Source organism: Pecten maximus, chromosome 6, assembly GCF_902652985.1.
Source record: "Pecten maximus chromosome 6, xPecMax1.1, whole genome shotgun sequence".
Classification (NCBI taxonomy): domain Eukaryota; kingdom Metazoa; phylum Mollusca; class Bivalvia; order Pectinida; family Pectinidae; genus Pecten; species Pecten maximus.
In genome coordinates this window covers 41,730,584-41,754,662 of record NC_047020.1, presented here as the reverse complement: position 1 = coordinate 41,754,662, position 24,079 = coordinate 41,730,584, and the positions used below count along the sequence as shown (strand labels likewise).

The 24,079-nt window shown below is 34.4% G+C and overlaps 1 protein-coding gene across 1 annotated transcript; it reads left to right on the top strand.

Moving 5' to 3' along the window:
• The first annotated feature begins 11,509 nt into the window (after positions 1–11,509).
• Positions 11,510–22,143, top strand: LOC117329814. Its single transcript, XM_033887966.1, has 5 exons — positions 11,510–11,650; positions 18,715–18,853; positions 19,845–19,975; positions 21,115–21,244; positions 21,651–22,143. The coding sequence occupies exons 1-5, from the start codon at positions 11,623–11,625 to the stop codon at positions 21,847–21,849; spliced, it is 627 nt and encodes a 208-aa protein (XP_033743857.1). The 5' UTR covers positions 11,510–11,622; the 3' UTR covers positions 21,850–22,143.
• Positions 22,144–24,079: the final 1,936 nt, after the last annotated feature.

Genomic DNA, 24,079 nt, shown 5'->3' with positions numbered 1-24,079 from the left:
CTATAAATAGAGAAAGTGAAATTGATGGCTCGCGTATTCTTAAGAATAATCAGTTGTGGTGCCATTCATTGAAAAAAAAAGAGCAAATTTCATAAAGATGAATATATAGCCTTTCCACTGTATTGAAACTCCTTAAGAAAATATATTTCTGGTTTGTTTGCATTTTCAAAGTAATTGTGGAAGATATATATATATATGTAATACTACTAGTATACTACTAGTATATATATTATTAACTTTTCGCCTGGGATATTTTTGTCGGAAATATCTAAATGATAGTTCTAATATCTTAAAAGAATTTCTTTTATTACTTATGTAAGTGGTTTTTGAAATAAATAACATACCATGTTGTTTAATCGTTGTTTAATTGATTTTGTTGAAATATTTGCTGACGTCAGCAGGCACCAATAATTAGTGATCATTCGTTGCTAATTGCTACGGAACTTAGAGGAACACAGCAATACAAAAAACAACACTTAATCCTAATTTTAAATAAATAAAGAACAAAATCAGGCAAAATATTCACAAAATCAAAATTTGAATAAATACTTTTTGGAAATGAATAGATAAAGCTTGTTCTGAAGGTTCGGAAGGCTATTTGTCCTCAATAATAATCCAGGCCTTACTCAGATGATTAAATATGCTCTCAGAATGATACCAAGATAACATAAATGGAACTACATGTTCCAGGCATATCAACGATAGTATAATTTCATTTCTTACATGGATCCAGACGTATAATCATCATGTCGACCAAATAACGGTCTTTATTAGATTTCAATTGATGCCGTCTTATATACGAAACATATTATTTTTTTGTTAATCTAACTTTAAATCTGCCCGATAGTCGTAATTATTTATGCATATAAGAAAATTTAAGAAAGCACTTTTAACAAGGCATCGTAAACGATACAAATCCCCTCGCGTGCTAACACATGAACTCTGACGCAAAATGGGGGATGGGGTTATTGCAGGACATTGAAATAACATCAGTTGTCATTTGCACTTAACTGCAATAGACATGGATGGGCTTATTATCAGGCATGGGCTCATTGCCAGATAAATATGGTATATATTGTTATGCATTCAACAGTATCTGGTTACGCATCACACTAGCAACTTCATTTCCTGATAGTTTTTATACTTATGTGTGTATCTAAATGCATATATAAGCATTTTCGAGGTATTGCCTGGCTGAACAAATATATGAGGTTTGGTCAGAATCCGTTCAAAAATGAAGTCGCAAGAGTGCTGACAAAAAGTGAACATACGTATGTACGTACGTGTACTTATGTACGAACGGAACGCAATATCCCCTCCCCGACTTTCGTCGCGAGGGGATAAAAAAGGAAAACTTCGCAGCATATATTTATTTTACAAGGATAGACATTTTGATTGTAGGCTAGAGTTATTCAGTTAAATGAAGTAACAAATGTGTAAGAAAATGCAAAGGCCTGCCCATCTAAGTATACGTCATAAAACACTGAATCAAATACAATGGTCATGGCTGTGCAATATTGATGGGTGATAAAATGTCATTTTTTATATTATCTTTGTCTGTTCACCTTAATTATGCTAATGATTTAACAGATGTCTATTTCATTTAATCTAAAACGCCAAATTGATATACATGTATATAAGAATATAAACGTTCATATATATACTGAAACGAAAAAGAAACGCAACTTCAAATTGTAGGTTTAATAAAATAATACTTGTGAGCATTATGTTTAAATTTCATATGTAATAGTTAATATTGAATATTGATGTAACATCCTTTAAATGTTTAGAGATTTTTAAGAACAGGTCACTTTGCTAGAAGGTCATGATTGGTAGTACCCTACGTGAATCCAAGTTGAAATGGCAGCAGTTTTGAAACCGTGCCCTAATATCGTGTGTGTCCTCCTCGAACAGTTATCACATCTCTAATTCTTTGTTGCATTGAGTTCATCAGGGCATTGACTTTCCGTATTGGAATGTTATTCCATTCTTGGACGAGTGCATTTGCTAACTGAGGGAGGGTATTTGGGGGGTTACGGCGATTTCGAATTCTTCTGTCTAATTCATCCCACAAATGCTCGATTGGGGACAGGTCGGGGCTATATGGAGGCCAATCTATAGGAACAATGTTCTGTGTCGCAAGAAAGTCTCTACAGACTCTTGCAACGTGTGGTCTCGCGTTATCTTGCTGAAAGGTTAGATGATGCTGCCTAACAAACGGCACAACATGGGGCCTAAGGATCTCATCCCGATAGCGTACGGCCGTTAAATTCCCATTGACTATCACCAAAGGCGTCTTCAAACCATGGGAGATTCCCGCCCAAACCATAACTGATCCACCCCCAAATCGGTCGTGTTCCAAAACACAGGCGTCAGCAAAACGTTCGCCTCGACGCCGGTACACACGTTGACGGCCATCTGCTCGAAATAACGTGAATCGAGATTCATCGGTGAAGAGCATAGACCTCCAACGTCTCATAGGAAAACGTCTGGGCATATGTGCCGTTGCCCATTGCATACGACGTGCTCGACGTTGCGGTGTTAGTGGTAAACCAACGTACTGTCGCCTTGCACGCAAATTAGCCTCACGCAGTCTGTTGATCACTGTTTGGGGATGAATTCGACGGTTATGATTACCAATCGTATTCCTTGCCGTTTCAGCGGCCGTTAATCTCCTGTTACGCAGGTGTGCCAACCTAAGAACCCGGTCTTGACGTCGCGACGTTACGCGTGGACGTCCTGATCTCGGCTGGTCATCGACTCTTCCTGTTGCGTTAAGACGTGAAACTAATCGACTAATAGTCGATTTGTGAACTCTGAATTGTCGAGCGACGTGAAGTTGCGTGTTCCCTGCCAGAAGCATCGCTATAGCACGTCCTCTATCAACCTTTGATAACCGTGGCATAATTGTAAAAGGAATTATTGTTTGCAAAAGTATTGGCGATGATGTGGCTCAATGTTAGTGATGAATTGATACTGGTTTGAATGAAAAAAGAACGCATATGTTTGTACAGGCACGGTTTTTGATGTTTTTACCGCGCCGGAAGTGCATAGGTCTCTAGTCATACTTGGGTGATTTTGAAGATTGGTATGGGTGTTAGGCAGGGTGCATGTTTATTTCCGCGATTTTTATACAGATATGTATATTTAATACAAAATTAATCACAATTTTCCATGTTGCGTTTCTTTTTCGTTTCAGTATATATATCGCCAGTTGGTCACGTTAAGTGAATTTAAAAAAAATCATATTTTAAACACAGTTCGTTATTTTGTTTTCTTTGATTTATACAATGTTTAGGTAATAACCATCAATATATAAACGCTGGATCTAAAAAATAATCATTTGATAACAAATTTTAGCTTATTAGGTTAAGTGAGATACCATGGTAACACGATATCACAGGAAGTTATCATCCTATCCAAAAAAGCATGCCGCCACTGATTGCCATTGAAAATGCAATACATCTGATATAGAAATGTCAAGATAAAATGTTCTGTTAAATTGTGTGTAAGCCTTTTCTTACATATGTCTTTTGTAAACAGTGATATTTTTTTTGCTTACGAGCTTTGCATTGAGCAATCTTCTTTTGAAGAATTTTCTTTAAAACAAACCTATTTAGTTCATGATAAGTAAATATAGGGATTTAAGTGACACAAGTGTTCGAGCAAACTCTTGGACGAACTATTTATCACTTTACTTAAATGCAACTGTGATGGCTGAAACACTAAAGAATTTGACTGAAATATGTAGTGAATTCACACTTTTTATTTTGGTATTTACAGATAACTTATAAATAAAATGACAAACCCTAGAGTATATACATAGTACATGCAGAGACTAACGCGTGCAGTGCTATTCAAACAGTTGTGGTGAACACAAAAAGGTCAGATCATCACACACACTAATAATATCCTCACAATATCACCGGAACAAAAACAAAAAACCAGTATGCTACATTTAATTTTTACCTGAGGTACCCTCTTTTTTCTTCCCACAACGTTCCATGTATGATGAACTTTTGCTTTCGTTGGGCGGATTTCCAAAACATTTTCTAACAAATGATAATGATAATTAATGTTATAATGAAGTTAAAGTATTTCATAGGTTATGTTTATCTGCAATAGATCACTAATCAAATACCCACGTATTCCTTCTTGTATATTGTCGAGTTATAGCTAGTTCACCGACGGAGGGACAACGAGGGGAAACTAGCACGATACAAATAATTATGTTGTATTCCCTTGTTGCGGGCCTCCGTATTGTTTATTTTAAGAGGCTCTCGAATATACAAAAGGAGGAAATCAATGACACTTTCCCTCGTTCCTGCGATAGAAATAGTTTAACGCGCTTTCTTTTAGGGCTTAGACTTTGTAATTTGAGCAGAATATACATGCATAATTGATATTGAACAGGTATATCGTGTCGGCTTACATTATAGTATTTCAAACGATACCGAATTTGACAGGATACTGGACATTTTGAGTGTAGTTTATAGTGTTATTCTCTTTCCGGTTCATAGTATAAATATTTCTTTGTCTTAATGGTAAATACTCAAATGTGATTGGTCGAAAAAATGTTTTTATTCTTCTATGAAAGAAATTCCGAGAATGGCGCGAAAAATGTGACGTCACAATACGTCACAAGTCAAACAGTAAAATTGTACATAAAAAATGTTTTAAATTAGAAAATCATTTTCAAAAATTAAGTATAAGCGTTGATGTCAATTATTTTTTTTTAGTTTCATCGGGGTATGAAACAAATTTTGTTTGCAAACTGCGTAGCGGATTCTTACAAAAGGTTTGCAAACAAAATTTGTTTCATACCCGGATGAAACTAAAAAAAAATGACATCAATGATTAAGTATAGAATACAAGACAGAACATATTAGATTTATAAAGCGACACTACAGCGGTAAAGAAAATATATCACTTATATTCCTTTTCGACACAGACACTATGTGTGGAAGATATCCAGGGTATTGGTTTTTTTTTTCGTGAAAATTCTTAATGTCGCCGATAAAACTACCATCAAGCTGACAGGTGAACACGTCATTAATCAAACCGAAACGACCGAGAGGACAACGATTTGTTGTCAAGCTACAACTTTTTGATAACCACCAGGTAAAAGCAATATGTCTAATAAAAAGTGTGAATTCAGTGGTGCTACATCAAAGCCTTTGACAAGCAGACAAATCAGAAAAAACACGGTTATAAAATAAGGCCCTTCCCTATAATGACTGGCTGTTCACGAGGCGATCTGCTTAGCAACTGACAAACAATCAGTACAAGACGTCCTTGTAAAGTCTGTGCATTGTGGGATTACGTAATGTAAAAATGTTTTAAATATAAATAATCATAATATAATGTTTTAGAAGTCAAAACTTGTATCTACCGCGCATATATGTGACAAGATTTCAGATGTATGTAACCATGTCGGACAATATCTCACAGACTGAAATCACACTGGATGCTCGGAACAATACTATTAAGCTCCTTATCGAGCTTGCAGAAAAACTTGATACGCTGCAAATGTTTGTTGACGGTGCAACGATAATTTTAAACACAGGATATGCTATTTCTAGTATCTGCGCTGTGTCCGCAATCTTCACGGGTGGATTAAGTGTGATAGCTGGGGCTGTCGCTATATTATCTGGTGGTGACTGTACCGCTATTTCCTTGGGATCATGGTCGGGAAATATTTTTATGTAAAGTATCTAACGGAAAAAGTTCAAAATGTCTTGAACACTCACCGATGCCAAACTACTAGAATCGATAATCATGTTTCCAGAACGTCAGGGGCTAGACAAAGTTGTAAATTAATAGTTGATACAGCGGATGGCATTCAAAAGGTTGAACTGACTAAATGTGTTGACCATGTGCTTCGGGGTAGCTTTACTGTTGTTATGCTTGTTGATACATGTGCCAAGACATCCAAGGGATCAACGCATGTGGTATCAACGAAAATACGCAACATTGTTTGTGAATTAAAGAAGGAACGCGACGAATTTCTTGCAAGTGTTGGGAATGAATGCATTTGGTTTTGAACATCAAAAGTGAATAATTATGTATCTACTATTGCTTATTACATTTTTATTACCAATAAACGTCGGGATTGAAACAATCACTGACTGAATTAAAAGAACGAGGAATTTATATAATAATGTAACATTGCTTCTTTCTGGTGATCAGATGAATTCTTTTAAACTGATAATACTATAATGCGTGACTTCACAGAAGACTTAAAAACGTAATATATGGTGAACATTTGACAGATAGTCATATGTGAACATGTATATTTCCTGGATTCCTTTGTGTTTTGGATTAAAACATAATTAAGATAAAACAAATTGTTTCATCAAGTGATAATTAATCATTTATCTATGTTACATATATTAACTATTTGATTAGCCAATCATATCGCCGCTGACAAAATCAGTTCGATATTCGTTGTGACGGTACGCTTAGTCATGATAGGACCCGAGAGAAATCGAGCAATGCAAAGCAATATGGCGGTGACAGCGACGCCAAGGAAATCCCGCGAGTTTTGTAATTTGTATATACTTTGCGGTTTTGCCTTTGTTCAAACATTGGCATACGCAGATGGAACAACGTCAGTTCAAACGTCTCATGACAGAAAATTGAAATTTGCCTATCGCTTCATTAAAATCTGCAATCTTTGGCATATCTTCTGTTGCGTACTAAAATGCAACGAAAGGTTTTGAAAAACAAATATCTCAGATTGGCTAGTATATAATGAGCATTCATTGTCGAGGGGTCACCTGAACGTGACCCTGATCGGGGCACATTCATATGTTCAGGCTTGATACGTAGTAAACGTAGCCATTTAACGGTTGATTTTAATCAGATTTCTAATGTAGTGTTGTTTCATGGAATTTCATACTTGTAGTTCATGATTAAAATGACAAGACATGATCCATCATATTGACTCCTAGATATGCAAGAATTGATTGGATTCCGGGAAAGAGGAGTTAACTTCGATAAAGTTTATCTCGTATTATCAACATTATTTATTAAATTAACATATTGCAGTAAAGTAAACATCGTTTTTTTCACCAATAGTGGTATACTTTTGTTTTCCCTGACAGCAGTTCTATTTTTACTCCATTGATACATATATTCACACACTTTCGCTTTCGTTTTCTACATTCACCGAATATTATAAGTTTGCTTGAGAACTATTTCCCGGTAACCAATTTTAACCAATTACCTGATTTATTGAGCCAACATCGCATATTACTATTTTCCCTCTTGTAACATCTGTCCAATGTCGTCAGTGCTTATTAAAGACAACCCAGTACACTAATTATAAGATAAGCGGGACCCTCTTTAGAATCTCGATCACGAGCTCTTGAGTGTCGTTTCCTATAAGGATATCCTCCCCAAAATGACTGATCACGGGGCGATAAGCTCAGCCAAACAAACAAACAAACAAACAAACAAACAAACAAACTTCTCCTAAAGAAGAATCTTAATTTAAGAATCTAATAAAGTATTCATCTGAAAACATGATATTTGTTTCATTTTCATTTTTGTCAGTAATTTTCATTTGAGTACCGCCTCTTACTGTCTAGAAACCATTTCTGATATAATAATGTAACACACTGTATTATGTGCGAGCCTGTTGTCTGTATGTACATTGAATATTAATAATACTTCTATATGCTACATTAAAGGACTACGTTTATTCATACATACATCAGCAAGTGAGATGTTTGTGAAATCCGTAATACACATGTAGATGTGTCGCTAATCGATATATATATGTATTAAGAACGCCGATGTGGTACAGTGGTATAAGCTGCGAGTATTTCTGGCTAGGCGATTGGGTGCCGTAGATCGTCAGTTCGACGCCCGGTCAGGGCACGAGTCATAAAGTTGTCTTCCATCGTCAATTGTGTTACTATGTTATATATATGTATTATATATATATTTATATTGTATTCCCTTCCATCATCATTATATGTACCTTAATACACATGTGTGAAGAGTGGAGGGCTTTGTATCCTACTCAGACAAGCAAAATCTCCGCTTAAACACAGGTAAGTTTATCAATCTGGACCAATGAACTGATCACAAAGGTCAATGGGGTTAGATTCAAATCACTTATCACCTGTCAACAAAAGTTGATAGTGATCCCGACCAAGACTCACCTCTTTATGACGCACCCACTTAACTTTATTTCAACACACGTAAAGAGCAGTGTGCACCGTCGCTGCACAATGCAGTTAATCATTTTTGCATATCGGTACCTGCTTTAGCTATCGATCATAGAGCGGGGTTGGGGTTGCGTGTTTTGGCTGTATCTCATTGCTGTCCTTAAATACTGTTTATATATTCATTCTTTAATTCAATTTTTGGTATGCTCCCACAAGAAAATGGTCGTATGGAAGCCATACTTTGCCTCATTGGGAGAGGAGAAAATCACACGCATAGCAAATATGACATAAGATAGTTTATTATTATATCACGGGGGCTACTAAATGTGGCGACAATATAGATTGAAAGATATCTGATCTGATGTACAGCTTTGTTGCCACTTAAATTATTATCTTACGACCATAGCAAAATATTTATGTGAAGTGGATCTAACTAGGGGTGGGGTCTTGAAAGAATCAGGAGGATCCTATGTATGATCTTCCGGACATCCGGTCCCGAACCGAAAGTCAGGGAGGGGAGCTATATTTCGCGTTGTGTCAGTCCGTACTGCCGTCCGGTAGGCTGTCCTTCCGCATATTATCTTGTCTGGGCTGTACCTGTTTCACTTTTCAACATCCACACGACATGCTTTGGGCATTGGCTCACCAAAATGAAGCGACGTGTTGCGTCTCAGAGGTAGGTCTCTCTGGCCTACATTAGGTATATTGACCTACATAAAAGAGAAACAAAATGTCAGGTCGCTATCTACTACACTTCCTATCACTGACACTTCACACTTAGAACATTGGTTCACCTAAATGAGGCAATGTGTCGTGTATCAAAAGTCGGTCATTCAAACCCACACTTTTTAACTACTACTAAATGGAGCCCAGGTACAAAACAATCTATGTTTTAATACTTTAGACATTCAGATTTCATACATTATATTTCAATTGTACGTACTTTTAAGGTAGAATCTTTTCTTTTCAATACAAATTGCAAGATTAGGATATGAAATATTTCTAATTGAGTAACAGTGTAGCAGTATAAACATATAACATTTCATTGGAAAAATATTAAAAATTTCAATAAGGAGTATTATCAAGTCAAATAAACAAGATTAATTTTGCAACATGGAATGGGTGATATAATTGATCTAATTAATCGCATTGCCTCTTTGAATTTTTCGTTTTCACATCTAAATCATGATACGAAATTAGTGATATTACTAAATTTCAGCCTACCGAATTCGGTCAAATAATAAATATGTGTCACCAGATCCAATTATGTAGTAAAAGGACATGACTTATATGTACATATCTATGGAAATTATTTATCATCTCTGCATTCTTAGTATACCAATGTACATTTCGTGGGGGACTGTAGTTTGCTGAATTTTGTATTTCATTTTGCCCACTTTTAAGCAACTGTGAGATAGAATTAATATTTTCTTAGGCTGATACCGACATTTTGTTTTCCTAATGACATGATTATAAAGGATGAAGGACTTACCTTACCGCAAGATTACATAAACTGTATCTACCAACAAAATCATATAGAAGATCACGTGGTGATGTGATAGACGTCTACAAAATACTGTTCGGGAAATATGATTATGAAGTGTCATATATTTAAAAAAAAAAAGGTTTCTCAACACGTTTGTCATTGCTTTAAGATTGAGATTAATTGTCAGATTAATTTGTTTACACAGAAAACTGTCGTTGCATTGAACACTCTTCCTTGTAGTAAATGCAAAAAATGTCAAGGGATTTGAATTGAAGTTAGACGAACACTGCAACAATCAACCACAGAAAAAATGATTTAAAGAAAATATGAATGTTTCATTTTAATATATTATTTATTACAAAGAGGACGGTCAAAGGAGTGTAATAACCTACTTTTGTCAGACTAAAATCTGAGTATCTATCTATGTTCGTTTAAAGTTTATATACCTCGTACTTTCATAATTTTATATTAAGTATCTTATAATATATATATTTAATATTTCCCTTCTTTTTGATGACGTCAGTCTACATTTCAGAATAAGTCTTATTCTTCATGCTACGTTATGAGATGAAACTGTCTATTAGTATACAGATTAAGGTAATTGAAGCATATTTCAAATCAGCATACATTGTATCTCTCGCTTGTATGATGTCTAGTTACAGTTTCCTTTGACCCCAAATGTCAATCAACACATCTATCAAACGAGAACTCCAGTTTTCCCTGACCCTAAATGGATGTGGTACAGCTTGACGTTCAGCGTATCACAATATCTGTACTGGCACACGTGTAAACTCAATAGATTTAGATACTTGGATCTCTATTTGATATCGTGTGTCAAAGCCGATACCACTATCTTGTTTAACAAACCTTTCATTTTATCAAACACGTGGATTCGTTGGTCGGACTGACTAGCACCGCGTTCAGCTGGTCGTTCTAAACAGTGGTTGAGTGACAGATACATTAAAGGTGTTATGACCTCATTGAGGTCATTTAAGGATAGTCTGCCGAAACTTTTTACTGTTATCTCGCTGAACAACTTATATGTCCTATCCCAAAGGTATTCCCCCAGTTTATGACAACTGCCCCGGAATGTGACAGTGGAGCTCGCTTGTGCATCCCTTTTTTATTTCTGGCAACAAAACTGTTACACAGATCAGTAATATATCACAAATTCATTGAGAGCGGTGGTTATACAGTGATATTAAAGACTAATTATAAAATCATATTTTTCATAAAGTTTTAATTAGCTAAAAAGTATCACGTAATTCCCCTTAAAATTCAAATTGAACTGCCGTGGAAAAAAAAGAAATAGAACAATATCAGTCTAAAATTACGTATCGACCTTATAAAAAATGTCATAACTATATAATATTAATATTTTGATATAATGTTACATGTAAATGTAACCACCTAACCCGATGCCAACCATCATACAGATATTAACAAAATGATGATATGATGGAGACTTACGTCGGTATCCAAAAAGTACACAATGCAAAAACACATGCATATTGGCATATTGATGAGAGCGAAAACAAATGCATTCGTGGCATAAAAGCTACGTTTAATTAATCATAAATTAAAAAAAAATACATTAAAATTAAAACTAAAACAATGAAATAACTGCAACAAATACATATTCATATATGGGTAATATGTCAAAAAATTGTCAATATGATGTTCGAAGAGCACACCGTGGAATCAGAAAATTTATTTCGCAATAAAATTACGACATTTCTTATGGAAATGAGTAATGTCGGAAATGACTCATTGCCTAGGTAGCATTAAACATGTCGATTACGCTTTATCACAGATAACACCACATATTATATCGACTTCAGTAGAATCTACCCTGTTACTGCGCTGTCTGTTCAGCAGAGAACATCCACCGGTCTAGGTCACCGTATCGTAACCGACATAGCGTCCAAGGATTAGTCGAACTGATTTACCACAAGAAGCATGGCTAATTCCGGACTTTTAATTACAGGTAAATGGTATAGTATTATTTTACATATTCTTAATATTACATGATATGAATTTATACTTTATACATATGCTTTATCACAATGCATATCAACTGGTATACTTTCAATCGCATCTGCCCTGAATTAGCGGCGGTAATTCACCATGCGCAATGAGTTCGCTAAACAAGATTTTAACCGTTTAAAAAATTTATCTTGAAAAAACTGTAATGGTCATTACAAAATGAATACTAAAAATCTACTAGAAAATTAGAAATAACAAATTAAACTGATATTTTATTTTCAATTTTTCCATGTAAATTGTAAACTTAACTCGTCGGAATACATTTTTTTTTCTAAATTATTCATATAATAACTTTGTTTGTATTGAGGGGTTGTAATAGTACTGCACATGGATAAATCAATACAAAGCAAGTCCGAAGAACGAAAGAAAATTAATCACAAGTTATTAAATAGCTATATCTACGTTGAACTTTGATACAGCCTACATATATAGATATGACTCCTGCCTCCCTTACAGATACAGGCGGCCTATATGGAAAAACCACAAAATTATAGTGTGGATGAATTTTGCACCTGGAGACAATGATAGCGTAGGACAGATGAGTCATTGAACCCCCATACACACGAACACACTCATGTCATCTGGTTTTACATTGATCAGCTGAGCAAATGATACAAAATTGATTATATGAAAGAGTCAGAGAACTTGCTCTTCGTTTTTTTTCATATTTACTTAAGTGCGTTAGTCTTCCTGAAACTGGGATGTGTTAAGTAATTAGTTCATTTTTCAATATATTAGGCATTTTGCATTGTTGTCGAGTCCAAGGATTACAATATGGAACTGAAAGGTGGTATCAACCTTTGCACTTTGTGTTCAATCCATTTATGTTAATGTTAAGATATCCATACCCGTATTTAACACTGATTTAGCTGAATGCTGCTCAAGTTGTATGTCTTTACACCCTCTTTTATGGTCTTTGCATTTATATCAAGTCCTGCAATAGCCTAAAAAACGTATGACGTAGATTTGTATTCTTTGTTTCCCATATGAGGCATATAATACCCAATTTAAAGCTATTTTCCAATTATGTCATCTTTATAATTCGTAAATGCTTATGGTTTTATGCCAATGTCTATAGTAACTCATACTATTTTCTCGTATTTACATATATCCTTTCTTTAGCTTAGTAAACTCCGACTGCGAATAAATTAGCATAAAGCACAGCGGATTAATAAGCACGGCAATTGGTAACACAAATATGACGTTGTCTCTTTGTAACCTTACAAAACATAAACAAGACTAGATCAACGCAATTGATCTTTTCCAACTGTTATCCGATGATCTCTTTACGAAAAGCTAAAGTCAAGAGAGTATTTTGTCAAAACCTAAGCTGAATATTGCGGAAATTGGTGCATATTTCATTTCACCACCAGGTTAGCTAACACCAAATGACTGTAGCGTCAGTACTAAATCTGTGTCAATAAACGCTGTGCTTGACAGCCATAGTTAATCCGAGTCGGAAATGGTGTTGTGAATATATCAATTAACTAAAAACATAAAAAGCATCACACAAAAACGTTGAGTTGTTTCTTTATTTTTTTAACAGTAATGGTGTTTTATTATGTAGATTCACGGGAAATGTATTATCTTAGCAGCCACAGCTGCCGTAGTTACTAACGTCGCAACGCATATCAGCTTGAATTTTCTACCTTCGGTATTTCAACGATTTCTTGATGTAAATGGGATACAGAGATATTCAATATATAGCCCTAACGTTCTACGTACAATGTCGGTTGTTTAGAGGAACAGGGATATCCAACATGGAGTGCTTAGAAGTAAAGGGTCGTATCTCATTTATCACTTTTTTGATTTTGATAAATTACATTTCCGACTGAGCATTTCTTAGATAATATGTACTTTATATCAATGGAAATTGTCTAATTCTTTTAAATCACATAGTATTTTAACAGAATTAGACAATTTCAATAGATATAATGTACAAATTTTATAGGAAAATCTCACTCATAGTTGTAATCTAAAAATTGATAAATTTGAGATACGGCCCTTTACTTCTAAGCACTCCAATGTTTGAGATACGTCCTTGTTCCTCTAAACAATCGATATGACTGTTTCCCTTTGCGTTCATACCAACGAAAACGTAATAAAAACAACATCCAATCCCTATTTCTACGATACAGCAAAGATTTGGTAAATAAACCAACAATTATATACTAATAATTAGCATAGATATTGACCTTTTTTAGCACACCGAAGTCATGTATATTCAGTTGTTCATGAATATCACTCTCCAAACAATATTTTCTTAATCAGTAAATATTTTTATTGTAGCAAATGACCACTAAACAGAAAAGAATATTTTATCATCAGTTTGCAGTATTTGTTGGGGTATTAGAAAAGCCCATTTTTATAATGTATGTATAAAATCTTCCTGGTCCAGACATTGCATACTACGGATTTCTGCGTTCCGCCCACTACATGTTACAAACAGGGTTAGATATCTTATCAAAATGCATGTAGCTATCAACGCTACATTATATGTGTGGTATTTTTTGTCAAAAGTAGGATGATATTAAGCATTTTACATGCTGCAAGCGCTGCGCTTCAATCTATAGCTAAATATTGCACAATAAATAAGGTTTGCAATCTTTAACATGCAAACTATTATAGCCGACGTAGACTTACTTATATTGCTAAGGTTAGAGATACCGTGTATGATAACATATGGCGCACCTTATCAGCAACAAGATATTAGTTATCAGTAACAAATACATGTATATACATAAATAATACTGATAAATCATTATAATGTCATATCTATAAATAATCTGAGACAAGAGCCTGTAGCTATGTCATAGCTATGCAAAGTCATAAGAATGATAATGGAGACCAACATGAGTTGTTAATGTAATTTATTAATGGCAAATGTCAACATTTTGTATAAATTACATTCATATTTCAATGTTAATGGTATATTACAAAATATAAAACATTTTTAACTAACAGCAAAGCTGAGGTAAGACATTGGCATTGAACAAGGTCATGACCCTTTCCAAGATAGCAACGCTCGATTCAGATTTTGAAAAAAAAATCATAAAGTAACCGTTAAAGAGAAAAGTCAGGTGACATATTGATAACGTACTTGCTTTTAACCTAGGCGTCGGGGTTCAATTCCCCGATCTGACGTGAAAAAGTATGTGGCCACCTACCTGATCACGTGGTTCTCCCCGGGTATCCGGTTTCCTCCCACATTAAGACCCATCGCGCGCTTCAAAACGGGCCAACAAGCGGGATGAATAGACGAGTAGCTTATTTTACTTGGCAAAAATGTCAGTTACACAATATATACTGGAGTCACAATAAGTGCATTGTGTTATGTGATAATAACAGAAAGAGGAAACCCAGCAATTAAGTTCAAAACACAATTTAATGGTACATGTATACACAAATCTAAGCAAGTTACAAGATGATTTACAATTACAATTCAGTGGTGTACAAAGTGGTGTATTAAATCAACAATGTTAACAGCAGTCCTGAAGTAATTATTTTCTATCCATTTCTCCAGAATTTAGAATTTTATAAATCCAACAGGTCATAGTTCAAGGTATTTAATAATCCATTATAATGAACATAGCTCACCTTATCACTTGCAAACCAATTATCAGTATCAGGCAATTAATGATAGCACATAATTTATAAAGCTCTCCTTGGTAATTGTAAACAAGTTCTGGATAACATTTTGGTCTCTCGTGGTATTTATAACATATTGCCAAATCTTTCAAGAACATTTTCCAACATTCTCTGTTTTCTAAAATTCTCTAACACGCTTCTTGTTAACAACCATTTGTCAACACTTATATACTCAATATTATGACACGTCTCTCTTCCAGAACATATTATTATTAGAAGTTATTTCCCTTGAGTAAACCACATACTTAAAACTTACATTTCTATGAGAGTTGTCTCCGTTTGCACAATGGTATATAAACACATTGGGAATTCAATTACATCCACGTTGAAAACAAACATGACGAAGCAGGTATTACTGACATTAATTATGACCCTGTTGTTGAAAATGAAAATTTTAGGAAAATGGACAGATCCGGTTTGAGAAAATATGTTAGAAACTTGATATAATAACTGGTAAATATCAATGATATAAACGGACAGCATCTGGTTTCTAACGATCATGTTTTTACAAACTTGCTTGGGGAACACCTAGCCAATAAGCAGTAGTCGGTGTTTCAATTTCCAACAAATGACCTTTTTAACTTTTGTTTCGTGTTTGCAAAAGATATCAAAAATGATGTGCACATTTTTGAAAAAGAAACAATATGTAACTTGGGAAACATCTGCAAACAAATAAAAAAGAAATAAAAAAGTGTTTTTACGAGTTTGTAGCTATATAGGTAACTCTGCAATTCTGAAACAACATAGTAGTTCTAATCTGCCTTGGCTTGATACAGTGTTTGAGATTTATATTGCTTTAGAAAGAATTGTTGTTACGTTACTTAATGTGAATTTACCAAGTACCTAGAAATGCATGAAAAGCCAGGAGAAACATTTAATCTACATAGACAAACCTTAAATTTGTATTGAGAAAGATGAAAGGATAGAAGTTTAAATACACCCTCAAAACCTTCTTTCGTAAGGTATACATTCAAAACTGGCGTGCTAACTCAATATCATGCTCGATAGTTTCATATTGGACTGTTGGTGCGCCTGATGAGTTATACTATTTACTGAAATGCCTTCAAGATTGTACAGGTTATGAGTTAAACGATATTATATTGTCCCTCTGAACGCCGAATTTCTAATAACATCCATAGCGGAGATTTGGGTTTCGTTGGGTCCCCCGAGAAAGGATAAGGGTTGGTAGTAAAACACTTAGCCTGACTAAGATTTTTGATGAGGTGTAACATTGCTTTTGCGTATGACAGCCATATACCCTAGCTCTTTTTGAAAAATGCTCCAGGCTATAGGTTGGCCGAACGTTTCGTCATAACCAAGTCTTATTTTGTCAGATATATTGTACCCTAAGGTGCATTAAGATGATCCTTTTAGTGGTTAAAGAAATTAATCATCACGTGATTGTTCGTATTATATTCTTACTTCACTGCTCAGAACATTTGACCCGTGACTCTTACTGGCAGACTTGGACTGTTCATTTTGAAGACTAGTTTGTGATGATGCTAGGACAGCAGGCTCCGTGTACCTTCGCCGCTTCCTTTATGGAAGTGGCTGGCTTGACATCCCGAGACGATGATTTTATATTTACTACTAAGATAGATACTAGTCTTTCAAGTATACGTAAATGTGATATAATCCATATTGCTATCTATTGAAAAAGCTACACATATTGCATAAACATATACACAACTGCAGAAATGCCTCCCCATGTTAGAGGGTCGCTATAGCTTAGTCGGTTAGAGTACAGGCCACGTAATCCCAGGTACAAATCCGAAGTGCGTAGCTCGACCCTCACTAACCATGTCGGTTGGGTTTTCTCAGGAGGCTAAGAGACGGGGCAGCCTGTGCTGTCGTGGCTGTGTCCTTTGGCAAGATGCTTAACCCCAATTGCTCTGGACGGCATGCGACGGGCTTCCCGTTTGTTGTTAAGTGAGGTAGCCACCAATTACTAAAAAGAGATCCCGCCTCAAAATGACTCTGGCAGTTCACAAGGCAATAACCCCACGAGCAAATAAGTTTATATGTAAATTGTGCCAAGGAATGTTTTGCACTATAACTACATAGTAACTACAAAATATTAACTTGCATAAGCATGCAGAAGTTTAATCTGATGAAAATGATTACCTTATAAAATAGCATGATTTTAAACTTTAAACACCAGTCACCCGAAAGTCAGAAGAAGACAGGTTAAAAATAACTTGCTAATGGGAGTAATTATCTTAAAGTGTACTGTTATGTGCATCCCTATATAGGAGCATGAGTTTGTTAATTTCAATGTATTACATATGGATCTTTAAATGTATGAAAATGTTTTTTTTTGTTTTTGTTCAAATACACAATTTTGAGTAGCCGAAAAAGTATTTTGCAATAACCGAGCGAAAAGGAACTGTGTATGTGAAGAATACATTTTGTACATATAAATCAAATATATATATGAATACATATAGTGGGCTTTCTTTCTGTGACTATCAGTTGAGCTACAAGTGCCAAAATAGTATCCAATACAAATACCTTGTCAAGGTTTTTAAAGTATTAAGCGACAAAATTCCCATCACTTTATAAACAAAGGAAATATCGATTCTTTTTCTCGAGTTATCGCCCTTCCAACGTAACCAAACTAGTGTGCCAGCCTACTTCGCATCATAAAGCATTATAAATGCAGACTGCATCACAACATCATTGACAATAATGGATAATTGCTGAAAACAATAATGTTATTGTATCAATATAAATAATTGTCATGAATTCATACCAGAACCAATATGGTCGATTATTGTGTTCCATTAGATGATACTTTCTGATTAACAAATACTGGTTAAGAATATACATTAAGACGGTTCTTTTTTCTCTGTTGTCTCTATTTTCTCTTGATATTCCAAGTTTTAAATATTTGTTTTGTAAAGACTATTGAATCCCTCTATATATTTTATAACCGGTTTCGCTAATCCATACTCATGCATATGATATCGGTTTCCATGTTTGTACATCACAACCTTTTTGCCACCAAGTGTTAAACATATTTTGCTCAGTTGATTCAGAAATGCATTAAGAAACACATATATATTCTCAAACGTACCTCCAATCCAAATACCTATCATAAACATACACTCACCTACATCCTTCACCGCGATCTGGTTATCATATCGTTTAGTTTCAAACCTCAGTGTACCTTCGCCTAACTAGTTAATTGTCTGATGGAGGTGACAAATACCAAAAACATCCCTTATAAACATCCCATACTTGTTACGATATACGAAACTCTATTCACACACACATTATGATATTTTGGATGGAAATGTCATTCATTTCTTCAACAGACGGCAAATGTAAAAGGTTTTGAATCTTCTTTGCTTTTAGTGTGTATGCTGTCTGTTCTGGCATGTCACGTGAATGCCCAGTGTCAACAGTCAGTAACCTGCTTAAACAGCCTTGGTCTCAACATCTCTTCCATCAGTCCCAGTGGTGGAATTTCAGGGGACTTCAATGTCGTGTGCAGGTATGTATTTCATAATAAATCACATACCTTAGGCTTATCAACTACATCAAGTACATTTCGTTTATAACTAACTTCAAGTGACCTGGAATTTAAATTCGTTATACAAGTTAAACAGATAGAACGATATGAAATATAAATTGATACATATATATGTGTTCACTGAATAGTATTAGTCAAGATACGGTAAACTTGTGGTCAGTTCGAATTGACGGATAATTCGAATACATATTCTTTCAAATGAAAACAACAATTTTCTTGCTAGTCCTGGTTCGAACTTTTTTTATAACTGTTACTCACAGTTTTTCAGATAGTCGGAACTTGTCAAATGAAAACTTCGAGCAACAGTAGGGTACTAGGTTGTGTGTTTGATCATTGCAGTACACGTGTCTGTGGCAGGAAAAAAGCACATAAATACATGCCAAATATCGTTGTTTCAGTTTTTGCATTGAAAAATGCATCATACACGAGACAGTTGATTGCAACTTTAGGTCCCGATATTGCAAGTAATCGCGTCTCGTATGACAAACTAAGAAATCATTCGTGTTTTTAATTAATTTTATTATTATTATTTTTTTTAATTCAGTGTTAATTTATCATTTTGATTATTCAATTACGACTGGACATCTTTTAATTACACGCAATCAAGGTGTAATAACCTATAAACCTGCGCCCTCACGCTAGGTAGGCAAGCCATACGAGTAAAGTTGAAAGGTCGGCGCCGCTCGGTCATACAAGCGGTCAGGCTCTGTAAACAAACTACGCCCAGGTAATTTTAATGTTGATTGGCGATTCGTCATGTGAGTGTTTAATTACCAAGAAAGTATGTTTAAGGGACGCAAGAATGATTTCGTTATGAACACAAAATCGTTATGTAAAAGATGTTGTACAAGTGGTAATGTTGCTAATATTATATAGTACTGCAGTAGGAGATTATTTTTTAAAAATTATTATGATCAATCCGTTCTGTTATATTTTATCATATTTGTTTTAGAAATACCAGCGATGTAGTACACTGTTACGACTTATTCACAAAATGCCCTTCCGTGGCCCCATTCAGTAGCCTGCTGCCAGGAACAAGTCAAATGAATACCGCTTTATCTACGATTTGTAAAAATCAGAATGGTGAGTGTATGGATATAATTAGCATATACACCAATTTTCGTTTCTCATTAATGAACCGTTCGTCCAGAAATAGCTGTGGTTATAATAAAAAAGTTTGATATAATCTATAGAAATTTGATCATGACATATAGAAGCCAGAATAATTGTTAAGATTTATTTGTCAAGGAATCGGCACCTTAAGAGTACTGTTTGAACATTCAATTCACAGACATCCAGTTTTTGCGGCTGATTCAGCCATCACTTGCTGTAATTAGGGCCGGGTTGACTTCTGTTGGATTGGCTTACTAGGGTGGGATTGGGGTTTGTGACAATGCCTCATTGTTACACAATTTTAATTTGGGGAATTTGCATTTCTTTACGCGATTCCGCACATGTTTATGATTCCTGATGATGTTATATCACGATGAAACAATGACAGCCTTTTAATTAGGTCAATACATGGTGTTCACAACACTCAAAAATATTCTTCCAAATTAATAAAACCTACCATCTATCTAAATCAAAATACTATACATTCTACTAACTTTATTACAAAATTATATGAAAATATTCCGTGTTTTTAAGTAACTCTCCAGTATAGACTATAAAATTGAATGTATAAAAATATTTAAACAACTCTTTTAAGGACGACACATTCAAAGCAGTAAAACAATAAATCAAGAACACATTACATTATATTAACAAGAGGAAGTTATTGAGAATCTAGTTTAGAAAACACTCACTTAATTTGCTTTTTTTATATTTCGCTAGCTTGAGGTCGATATGATTTTCACGACATATGAACTGAACCAGAAATTAATGTTTGATAATATGGTTTAATACGAATTGCTATTTGTGCGGAAAGACAAAATATCCTGTTATCATAACAGTGATTAACCTTTAGTCTTATACATGTTATATTGTGATTCGTAGATTTGAAACGGATTCATGACCCTTTTTAAGCGTAAAGTATATTTTAATATTTCCCAACAAATATATTATAAGAGATATGATTTAATGTTATTACCTATCTAAATGTTTTCTCAGATAAAGTGTATATCGTTTTGTAAGCGACGTACCCTAGTCAAGAGAGTTTGTCACGAAATGAACAATAAAAGGTATTTAGTCACTGAATATGGGATTGTGTGGTTTCTTTTCAGTATTAACGAAAGGGGTTGCCTGTCTTGGTTTGAAAAACACATTCCCTACCGATCTCGCTGCTTGTGAAACCAAAGTACAGAATGAGGCTGGAAACCTGACCCCGGCAAACATTCAAGGAGAAGTATGCAGGTACATGAACTCACCAATTACAAACATACCAATTTAATAATTATTCTTTACATACTGATAAAAATAACAACAACAAACGAATTTATATTAAACAAAAAATAAAAATCCCGGGATTTTCTAAATCATACTTACCAAGCACAGAGATCTACATACAACATATATATTTATAAATTTAATTCAAAAGTAAGGAAATTAGACCGAGATTAAATCTTGCTTATTTTAAAAGCACAGAGAGACTGGGGCTGGTCATCATTGTTCAGACTTTAGCTCATTTTTTTTTTAGGTTATTTTCATTTATCTTATAAAGCGTGCCATACTTCTGTTTAATTGACTTTATTGATTTTATGGCAAATTCTTTCTCCGTCGTTTGATTCCACCGAAAACCATGCATAACTTTATTTTGTAGCTTGATGGACTCGCTTCTCAATTGTGTCACTACAATGCCATCTCTGAGGAGTTGTGGGACTGAGTTTACGAACACTGTTGTTTCTTTTGAGAAAGAGCTCCTACCAACAAGCTGTCCATCCGGGAGTCCGAAGTTGGCATCATGGCTGTTCTTTACAATCATGGTCGCGTTTATGACATCGGTTTTCAAACGACTGTAAATAGACAAACTGACAATGAGGGCTCGCGTATTCTTTGAACTACTATATACTCAGTTGTCCGGCCATTCATTAAAAAGATACGTAAATTGCAATACCATGCATATATAGCATTTCAAATGTATTGACAATAATTACTTTTACAAATATAATTGATTTTATTTTAACTTCCATAATCAAAATAATTGTGGATGAAATTCATAAATTCCCGCAAGAAATATTTTTTATAGAAACATATATATAGCAATTTTGATATGTTATAAGAACCATCACAGAAAATAAATGATTTTCAAAATCTCGAAATCTTATGTGTTTTAATCATTGTTTAAATGATTTTGTTGAAAGATTTCATGTCAATAGCAGGAGCCAGCAATAAGTGATCATTCGTAACTATTTTGTCATGGAACTTAAAGGAACACAGTCATACAGAATATTTGAAATAACGATAACAACACTGAATCGTATATTCTAGAAAAACAAACAACGAATACAGTCATACGGGATATTTTAAACTAAAACAGCTTAATACTTACACGAAATTTTAAATTGATAAAACAAAATCAGATATAATTCTCGTTTTAATAAAACCAAGATTTGCATTGAATCTTGGGGAAATGCAGAATGTTCTGGTATTTCTGGGAATAATTGTCTCCTGCTTCCTAGACGACGACCGTCATGTCAATCTGGGCCAAACCCAGGTAATAGCATGCCCACAAAATAAAACCACATTAACGATATTGGAAGTAGAGTCAACGAGCGTTTATTTATTTTTATTTTTTTTGCATAAGGAACCAAATATATAATCACAAATAACCATTCATATATCGAAACCTTGTGATGTTAAATCAATGTAGTATTTGCTTACACATAACATTTATTGTTAATCCACAGCAGAAATGACTTTCAATATCAGAAAATGGATTTCAAGTTTACATTTTCAAAAAATCTATCAATATGATTAAAAGGATAATTCTTATACAGAATGTCAAGAACTGTTTAATAAAAAGCAGATTCGGTAGCTTTCTCAAAATTTAGGTAAAAATTGAAAAGTCGTTAAAAATGAATGAGTAAGAATTGATGAATACCTAAACATTGATATGTGACATTTATTTGATTTTTTAATTGTTTTATTTAATGAATCTATGTTCTATATATATGACAAAACTTCTTTAAATGTATGGTGGTTTGCGCTATCAAATACATTCTATTACAAATATTATTCCATCAACCTTTAATCGTAAGATATTTTACCATTCCCGGACCCTTTTTAATATAAAATATTTGTGTTAGAAATCATTACTGTTCACACGAATGAGGAATATCCCAACGTATCATTCTTCTAGAGACAATCGGCTGGTTAAATAAAACATCAACAGATCTCAATAAGAGGTTATAACAAATTTTCAATGTCACAATCCAAAATGGTAATTTGTGGCCTTCCCGAATAGGAAATACATTTATGATTTCATATCATTTTACAAAAATATGATTTGATTAATTTAGATGGCTTTGGACAGAAGACTTTATAAGCCCTACTTTAGGCTGGGTAAATAGACTGCATACACAGATGGTATAATATTATAGATAGTTTAAAAAAAAAAGTACATAAATATTGCTACAACAGAAACTAACAGATGTCGCATAGTAAATGATGTTGGTTATCTCCCTTTCATCATGCTTATGAAAAAGAAATGTTAACGCTTACTGTACAATGCTCAAGTCTTTGACCATGAGGCTCTGCTTTCTTTGGTTAAAGTTTCCTTCATACCCGTCCTGGTATGACCTGTTGCGAGGATGTTAATCAACGAACAAAAAAAAAAGCAAGTTTTGGTATGTGTATTGGTGTTCCTTAGTTATTGTGTACGTAAGTCCATTCGAGTATACTACAGGTATTATCGGCTATGGTTCTATTTTGTTCCTTTTCCTTTATGTCATATCAACATAATGCCTTACGGACGTCGTCTACTTTTGACTGTTGGGATCGATGACAAATACTTTCATAGCGCCATCCCACTGAAATCGACTATTTACACGCAATTACGTAACATATATCTTAGCACAAGGTGAATATTGAGCTGCAGGTACCAATTGAGTAGACTGTAATTTATTTCTGCCAAGGTGCATAGACAACAAGGGATATCTATATTACAAATTATGATTTAGATTTGAGGTTATATCTGTCAGGTGGCATAAACAACCAAGCATATCGACAAAATAATCAAACCATCATTAC